The sequence below is a fragment of the Chanos chanos genome, chromosome 7 (genome assembly GCF_902362185.1).
Source record: "Chanos chanos chromosome 7, fChaCha1.1, whole genome shotgun sequence".
In the NCBI taxonomy this organism is placed as follows: domain Eukaryota; kingdom Metazoa; phylum Chordata; class Actinopteri; order Gonorynchiformes; family Chanidae; genus Chanos; species Chanos chanos.
The window spans coordinates 13,292,477-13,301,461 of record NC_044501.1 but is presented as its reverse complement, the minus strand read 5'-3'; the positions used below and the strand labels follow the sequence as shown (position 1 = coordinate 13,301,461).

Sequence of the window (8,985 nt, the reverse complement as noted above, 5' to 3'; positions counted from 1 at the left end):
ATTGGGCAAAAGGCAGGGAAAACACCTGTTCAGGTGGCCAGTCCATCACAGTGAGAGCTAATCATTACACAAAAACTGAACATAAAAGTAAAACAAGAGACAAATGTTGAAGGAGAGGGGCAGATTCCATGGCAGCAGCTTTGTCCTCCAAAGCATTGTCAGTAGTCAGCAAGATACTTGCTCATTTGAGAACCTGGCATGACAGCTACTCACTCAATATCACAAGTGGGGAATGCTGTTCCACAGAAACACTATCCATTGATGGTAGACTCTCTAAATCATAGCCTCACTTTTTGCATAGAGCATGTAACCATGGACTCTGTCAGGTTAATGCATCAAACCAGACACCAACCAATAAGTTCTTCAGCCCACTGATAAAACCTACCACTGAAACACCTCAAAATGTCTGGCTTTTCATAGTTTGCCTGAGAGCCCGTTACAGTCTGATACTCTTTTTGTGTGTTGATGTGAGTGTGGCCTTCATATATGCATTCAGTGACCAGTTTATTAGCTACACACATCTACAGGGGTGTTAAAATGTTACTCACTCGGTTTCCCTGGCCCCAATATGTGTCAGGAAAATATTTCCTAAACCATATAATCTCCACCAATAGTATGTACCACAGACACCAGACAGGATGGATCCATGGACTCATACTGCTTAAGCCTAATCCTGACTCTGCCATCAGCATGACATAACAGGAACAGGTAATGCTTTTCTGCTGCTAAATTCTTTTCTGCTTCTCTAAATTCTCATCACATGCCTTCTGGATTCAGATAGCTGTTAGCTGAAAGAAGCGGATCCTGGTAGGGCTCCGGTTCTGATATGGGCTTTAGCTCCTCCTTCAAAATACTGTGTGTTCTGGGATAGCATAAATTTTCCATAAAATTTGGACACCATAGAACATTCAGAATCTAGAAGGGTGTGTCTGAGAGACCGGAACAAGCATACTTGAAATCAGGTCACTCATTCTAATGTTCAGTAAAATAGTAAATGGACCCCCTAATACCTAACTCTCTCTTTCATATTGCAAATCACAGCCACATGACTCACAATCTGAAGGAGGGATCCATTTCCACATATAGGTTTGTGTAACTAGTAAACTGGCAATTGAGTATCTGTTTCAGCTGAAAAAAGGAAGTTCACACTTGCATGAGTCAGGTGACTGTCTGGTCGTGGCATGCCACACCACATCAGGTGCCCACAAAAAAGGAGTGTCAACCACTGCTTTCTAAAAGAGTCCCCATCAAAAATTATCTCCAGTGTCATCAAAATCTGGAACTATTTCAGCTCAGACACCCCACCCCCCCACCAAACCTATACTGGGCTTAGATAAGGCTGAGATAAGGTGTAATAGTACAGCTGAATTATGAGAAGCTGTTTATTGACAGGCATTTGGGGCTCGGGGAATTCCTTGTATGTTCTTATCTTTGTGTTGTAATATACATTGCCTGGCTAAAAAAAAAAGTTGCCATTTGGATTTGGAGGCTCTAGAGGCAGTGTTATGATCTAGTGTTGCTTCAGTTGGTCAGGTCTAGGTTCAGCAACGTTATGTGGCAATAAAGTGAAGTCAGCTGAGTACCTGAATGTACTGAATGACCAGGTTATCCCATCAATGGATTTTTTCTTCCCTGGTGTCAGGGGCATATTCTAGGATGACAATGCCAAGATTCATCGAGCTCAATCTGTGAAAGAGTGTTCAGGGAGCATGTGGAATCACATGAGTTGGCCACCACATAGTCTTGACCTTAATCCCATTGAATGCCTCTGGGATGTGCTTTTACGGAGTGGTTACATTCTCCCGTCGTCAACAAGATCTCGGCCAAAAATTAATGCAACTCTAGATGGAAGTAAATGTTGTGACGTTGCATAAAGTCGAAACAATGTCACAGTGAATGCGCGCCGTAATCAAAGCTAAAGATTTTTTTTTTGACCAGGCAGTGCAGTTCACAGTTTAAATCGCCACATGTTGCCCATAGATTAATGCGCTAAGTAAAAGAGTTTACACACACAGCACGAATCATTACCTATTGACGAAAATAAAAAGGGAGGAATACAGCCTTGTTGTAGAAATGGAAAGAAAAGCTCTGCAAAAGTTTTCTTCTGTTCCAAAAGTTTTTCCCCAGCGTATGAAACGATATTGGAATGAACTGTGGTTTAATCACAGCAAAGAAAAGGCTCTGCCTGTAGTGAAGTCAAACTGTAGAAAAGGCTCCCTCCAGTGTTCTAGAAGTGACAGGAGACGACACAGCGTATTCTGTTACAACTCTGATTGGCTACGTCCAAATGTCGTAACAGGAAATACCTAGCAAAGAAATGTTTAGAATATCTTTGTAGGCTTCAGATTTGTCATTTAAAAAACGATCCTATAAAAATTACGTTTAAGTTAAACGCTAAGGAGTTTGCGTCATATTCATCCATGTAGCGTATTAGAAACAAAATGTTACTCTGAATGCTAATATAAGTCTCCTCGACACTGGTTAAACGTAGGTGTTATGCAATAAATGTGATGCTGAGGACACTGGGATTAGGCAATTTGTAACGTTAGCTGGCGACCCTGTACTCTACACGGAGCAAGCTAGCTGGTTAGCTAAAGTATATGTAGTTACCGGCTATCTGCACAAGCAAGACGTATAGCTGCATTTGACTGGACAAGATAGCTATCGGCTGTCAAAATATCAAGCCGTATTCCTCTGAACTGAAACTAGACTTGTAGAGCAAGTGTAGTTGGTTGGTTTTTTTTCTTAGTTTAAGCGCGAAAACAACTTCTTAACTGTTTCAGCAATGTCTTTATCTACAACAGCAAGAAGATTATTTAACGTCAGTGTCTCACACTGCTCTTTGACATTATCAAGGTATACTACCACAGCTAAGTCTTCGTCGAAGGCAATTTCATTGACCTGTCCGAGTAAACTTTACATTCCGAGGAGGGAAATAAGTTATAGTAATGTTGCCGGACCTCTCAGGTAAGAAACTATTGGACTTTGTCTCTGCTTGGTTATGCTAACCTGCTAGCAAATGGATGTTATTTGACTTTGACTCTTTCAATTCACACCCCACTGGCTAGCGTACCAGCTAATGCTAGTAGAGCGTGGTGTTGTAGCTAATGTCAGCTTGTGTACCGCTGCTCGCCAAATAAAGTTTAACTACACAGTGAAACTTGTCAACCCTCCCTAATTACACTCTGGAGCACTAAATTCAGTTACTCCTTTGCCAAACTACTATTCGTTTATGTTGGCTTAATACTTTTAAATAGTTACAGTCTGTTAACTTAGCCTCAGTTAACGTTTGGTAAATACAACGTAAAGCTATTGTTTACTGTACATATAATTAATTCACGAGAGTGCCGTATTTGGGATCTCTATTTACAATTTTTTGCACTGTTAACGACATTCAGTTATAGCATTTAAATTGATTAAAAAGAAAGCATTGAAGCAAAACGTAGTTACACTGAGACAGTTAAATTAATCTAAACTGGTCATATGGATTGACTCGACTGTGCTCCTTGATTTGTCGTTACCTTGCCAGCCATGTATACACTGAACGATTACCTGTCATGTAATTGTTCTGACCTTTTAAAATATGACGGGTATGCTCCCATAGCATAAGCTTGAAGGATCTAGCTGTTGTGTTTTTGTACTTCCATACAAACATCATAAGTTATCCCTAAGTACTCGGTTGATTAGGCCTACTTAGAATTTTAATAATCAATAATCATTCAGCAGCATAATACTGGAACAACAGGGCTTTTAGGTGTTCGGTCAAAATTGTTCGGAAGGCAGCCTTCTTTACATTTATAAACCACAGCACCACTACATCACTGCTTAGTATTACATTGAAAAAAACAACTGTCTTTAATTGTTTCGGCTGCAATAATCCTATAGTATAAAATTTAATCACCCATGGTTCTTATCCATGTCAATATATAAAAGATATGTTGACAAAAATAAGTACATGAATAAAATAACTCCAGTATAGTTCTTGAATTTTGAATTCCAGAAGTTTTGGAAAAGATTTCTGTTTAAGAAAACTTAGTTTATAGAAAATTATGTAAACTCAGCAACTTTTTGAGCGAGTTGCCTTAAGATTGAAGTAACCTATTTGGTATTTTTTCACAGGTTAGTATTTAGGCAAGCTTCAACTGTTTCTGTCTGCAGTTATTTTCTATGTGATGCAACCCCCTGACAGAGATGTGCCAGTAGAACTAGGAGAGACACTGCTGTAACAGTTTGACCAAGTGCCCAGACGCTGATGTGTGCGTGTATTTCTCATGTAAATCAGTGTTCAGCCCTAGTTCACCTTAAAGAACAGCAGAACTTTTGACAGCCATCAGACTTATCCCTTTAATCAGTTAGATGTCGTTGAAAGATACTGAAGTGGTACGCAGTTGTCAGTTTAGGCCTTATTTAAATAAAGGTGAGTAATGGCTCTGTTCCCTCTGTGAGGATCTACCTTGCCACAGTAGAGTGAGGTCATTGCCTACAAGATTTGTATCTGTCTGTCATATCATTGTACTAACACCAGAGGGCAACAGACCCCTTGTTTTTGGCACTGAACTGAAATTGTATCAGTGATTCTTAACCAAACAGCATAAAACTGAGGCCAGCAAGGGTAAAACATTACAGTCTAAGAACTCTTTGCCAAAGTTTTGTTATCTAGATCAAAAATATTAATTGACTGTTTGCCTCTCAACCCTCTTCATGTTCCTTTCAGGTCAGAAAACAAAGTGACAGTTAATTTCGTCAATCGAGATGGAGAGAAGATAACAGTAAAAGGATCCCCTGGAGACACTCTCTTAGATGTTGTCATTGACCAGAATCTAGACTTTGATGGATTTGGTGAGTGATGTGCTTTAATTTGAATGGTTTTTGTTTTGTTTGGGTTTTTTTTTTGTTTTTTGTTTTTTTACTTAGGGTGCTGAAAGGAAGTACTCTGCTTCCCAGTGAAGTCTCTGAGTTCCCAGCCACCGTACATTTTTCTGTTACTTCAGCGCTAGAGCTATTAATTCAGCTTGTCAGCTCCTCCGTATGCCTTTGTAGAGCTCATTGAAGTGTAGAATAGTATAAACATGCAGATTGGCTTGGGGCCGCCGAGAACACTTTTAACAGTGTGTAATTTGTCAACACGAGCACTCACGAATTGTGAAACCAGGGACGCGTCGGTGTTGTGAAGCCTTTTGGGTTTTGTCGTAACCCACCGCTGCCGTTCTCTGCCACTGTTATCAATAGGTGCATGTGAGGGGACGCTAGCCTGCTCCACTTGTCACCTCATCTTCGAGGAGGAGGTTTACAAGAAGCTTGGCCCAGTCACCGACGAGGAGATGGACATGCTGGATCTCGCCTATGGCCTCACTGACACGTGAGTGATACTTCAGCGGTTTTAGAGGAGTCCTGTGGTGGTCACATGACCCTTGTCATTACCCTAGAGTGGATGTGGACCCAATCTGTGATGTGTCATAAGAAGATTATCTGATATTAATCACCACTGGCTGAACAGAGGGATTAGTGCTAATGCCTGTCGGTGGCTCTGCTGCATTTCTTTGTTTGGTCAGAGCCTCGTTTGTTGTTGCTGTTTAAATTAGGTGAATGCCTTCCTCTGTTCACTTCAATGCCTTGTTCTAATATATTTTATTCACCCCCCCCCCCCCTTTTTTTTGTTAAGAATATTCAAGGCATTAACACAATCTCTGTCGTCTGGTTATAGCTACCCAAATCGTATTAACCTACACTGTTGGATTTCACTAAGTACTTTGTAATTGTGGGTGTTTTGGGACAGAATGTTAAATATTACAACGCCTTGCACAGAAAAACAAATCCTATGTTTCAGTATATCTGCCCAAGCAGAGATATTTACACAGTGTTTGAGGGGGTTTTTTTGTTTGTTTTTTTAACCCTTTTAATTTTCAAGTTGGTTTATGACATAAATCTGGCCTTGAACCTGTCCTTGATCTGTTCCTCGGGTAGATCAACAATACATCTTTAAATATCCTTTAGTAATTTCAAGACTCCCAAAAGTAATTGTTCTCATGACACGACAAAGTTTCAGATTTGATGTGGATTTATGAGTCTCGTCAGTCTTACTTTAGTGGCTCAGTAGTTAACCACAGAACAGCTCTGTGCTTTTCTGGCCATGCCCAGGTGCCTGAGTCAACTTGTCTTATCACGTTAGTTCTTTACCCTGTGAAGGACTGGAAGGTGCAGTTTTATATAGTGTAGATTCCTGTACAAACAGATGCAATGTTTGTGGTTCTGGCACAATTTCTGACTTATGTCTGTACTTACGTTGCAGATGTGGTCTGTTACCTCTGTACAGACCTGAATATAGATAGATGAAAGCAGTTGGCATTATTGCTTGGGGGTAAAATTGTGAAGGACACAATGTAATTAACAATAACCTTACACTGTGTTACTGCTGGAGTGTCCTTCATGAGTATTGTCTGTACTGATAGATCTGTGTATCATGACGCACACAACTGTACTTTGATCCTCTGAACTTTGATTTTCCTCCAAAACAGATCACGCTTGGGTTGCCAGATCTGCCTTTCAAAATCCCTCGATGGAATGACGGCTCGTGTGCCCGAGAGCGTCGCAGACATCAGACAGTCGGGCGATGGCTCTGCCTAGTGTGTGCGGCTAGCCTAGCCCTCCTTCAACTACTGTACCTCTGTAATTAAGGAATAGACATGTAAATTTCCATTTAATCAGAAGGGAGTGGAGGCACATGACATAAAGTCTCTGGTCCAGAATTGTTTTCATTTTTTTTCCCATTGTACGAGAGGGATGACCTCAGGTAACAAGAGAGGTGTGTTACACTTTAGCATAAGGTCCATCAAAAGTTAGAGCATGACATACATGTAGAGCGTAAGATCTATAGTGTAAGTTATGTCCTAAACATTCATAAACATTGATTACTTGTGGTTTGCTTTTTGTTTAGTGGCATTGTGATGCTGGTGCCTTGAGTGCGAACACATTTTATATTTTAACCCAATATAAAATAAACAGTCTGGGCATTTCATAAAGAGAATAAGAGGATAATGTAACTGATTTTGTGTCATACGTTTTTTTTGGAGCGGTGTAACACAGTGGGAATAGAGCCCAAAGAGAAGAACCCATGTCAAAACTGTGTATGTTATGGTAACACACACTGATGGCTGACATTCATGTACGTTAATACAAAGCGGCTTTACATTACATGACTATGTTATATTCATGTAACCTTTTTGTTTTAAATTGTATGGCACAGACCGAGGTGTTTCCCACAAGTACAACGCAAAGAAATAATCCGACAGCTTTATAGGTTGTAGAGCTCTGAGTTGAAGTAAACAGACTTTTTCTTGTTTTAATGTGATAAGTTAACAGCACAGGCCTCTTCGGTCTGGTGATAAAGTTTGAAGTCATCAGGTCGGCTTCTCAAGCAATGATGTCAGTGCCTCTGTAATATTATATATATAAACGCTGTAATTAGTGAATCACTAATGTAAAATTACTCCATATGTACTTTTACACTTGAATATAAAACAATCGTACAGAATTGTGTCAAATGTTAAAATAAAATAGTTTGTCTTTATATTTACATCGAGTGCTTGCTTTCCTCTGGTTAGTGTGGCTGATTTGGACATTTATATGCTCTCTTCTTTTCTTTATTCTTACTCCTACCTTTTTTTTTGTCAAACACATCTATCTGTAATTGTTTCCTGGTTATCTCATGTCCGTAATATTAACTTCATCACACTTTATGATGTAAAGTTGGACATTGTAAACAATATGTGCCCCGCTCTGATGGAAAAACAGGTGTATCTACAATACGTCTGAATTACTCAGATGTCTATATCTCCACTGTAACCGGAAGATAAGATGAAAGGCTTGTCCCAGTGAAGGATTGAACTGATGTGGCATAGAGACCATGTTTGGCTGTGGGATGTAGGTGGTTGATGGTCACTGAGATGATCCTATTCTCTCTTAGCTATGAAAGGTCACACACCATACACTCGGCCTCACATGAAAGAGGAAGCAACTCAACGGGAAGGGAAATGTCAGCTTTGAAGGCTATCTAGAATTTTCATAAAAGATAGTTGAAGTAGAAGGGGGGTGGGTGTTATTTGGATAAGTTAGTTGAGGACACACTGTACTGGACTTAAAAAGGAGAGCAGGTGGAAGCAGTAGAGGACAATGCTGGTGGGGGGGTGGGGGGGGGGGGTGACTGGTCTCCTCATGATTGGCGGATATCTGGAGGAACTTACACGTTGTCTGTTTCAGTAATTTTCCCACTTGTTTGTGGCGCCCTTCTGTTATCATACATTCCAGTAATGTTACATCATAGCAGGTTTTTGGCAGAGACATTCGCTAACTTATGAGGAAAAAAGAGCCCTTAATCTTATTCCTCATTGTGACATCCATAATCATCTTGTGACTGAATAATATTGGTTGTTTTCTGGAATAGGCTAATATATCTGGAGTGCATGTCGTAGCTGATATTTTTTCCAGTGACATAAAAACCAGAGATCAACATTTAAGATCCATGCCAAAAAAAAAAATCAGAATGAGAAAAACAGGAATGTGTTATTGCTTTTACAAGCATGTTTTTACCACTGTTGAACATCCACACCAGCTGTTTTATGTGTAGGTAAATAACTGTCACTAAATAAATGTAACTACATAACTGTCACCTCATTTGCCAACATGAGGTCAGATAAAGAATCTTTTTTTTTCTTTTCTGAACTTTGTTTCTAGATTGACTGTTAGATTGACAGTGTTTATTTTTAATGCTCACTTTAGTGTTTGAAACAGTTCATCCTGCTGCTGATATTTAACTATAGATAGAAAGAAAGTTTGCAAGCAAAGCTTTAGTAAAATATTTTTTAAGGGCAGTACGGTGGCTCACTAGCACTGTTGCCTCACAGCGAGAAGGTCTTGGGATCGAATCCTGGCCGTCCTGTGTGGAGTTCTCCCCGTGTTTGGGTTTCCTCCAGGTGCTCCGGTTTCCTC

General features: G+C 40.0%; 1 protein-coding gene across 1 annotated transcript; it reads left to right on the top strand.

The window, feature by feature from the left end:
- Positions 1-2,442: 2,442 nt before the first annotated feature.
- LOC115817333 (adrenodoxin) lies at positions 2,443-7,561 on the top strand. Its single transcript, XM_030780621.1, has 4 exons — positions 2,443-2,967; positions 4,715-4,839; positions 5,230-5,359; positions 6,516-7,561. Exons 1-4 carry the CDS (start codon positions 2,786-2,788, stop codon positions 6,622-6,624), a joined length of 546 nt encoding a protein of 181 aa, XP_030636481.1. The 5' UTR covers positions 2,443-2,785; the 3' UTR covers positions 6,625-7,561.
- Positions 7,562-8,985: the final 1,424 nt, after the last annotated feature.

Bases quoted from the DNA above. Each gene is read 5' to 3' on its own strand.
- LOC115817333 (XM_030780621.1), top strand. From the start codon at position 2,786: ATGTCTTTATCTACAACAGCAAGAAGATTATTTAACGTCAGTGTCTCA. The intron at 2,968-4,714 runs GTAAGAAACTAT...TGTTCCTTTCAG, and splicing joins AATGTTGCCGGACCTCTCAG to GTCAGAAAACAAAGTGACAG. The intron at 4,840-5,229 runs GTGAGTGATGTG...TGTTATCAATAG, and splicing joins TCTAGACTTTGATGGATTTG to GTGCATGTGAGGGGACGCTA.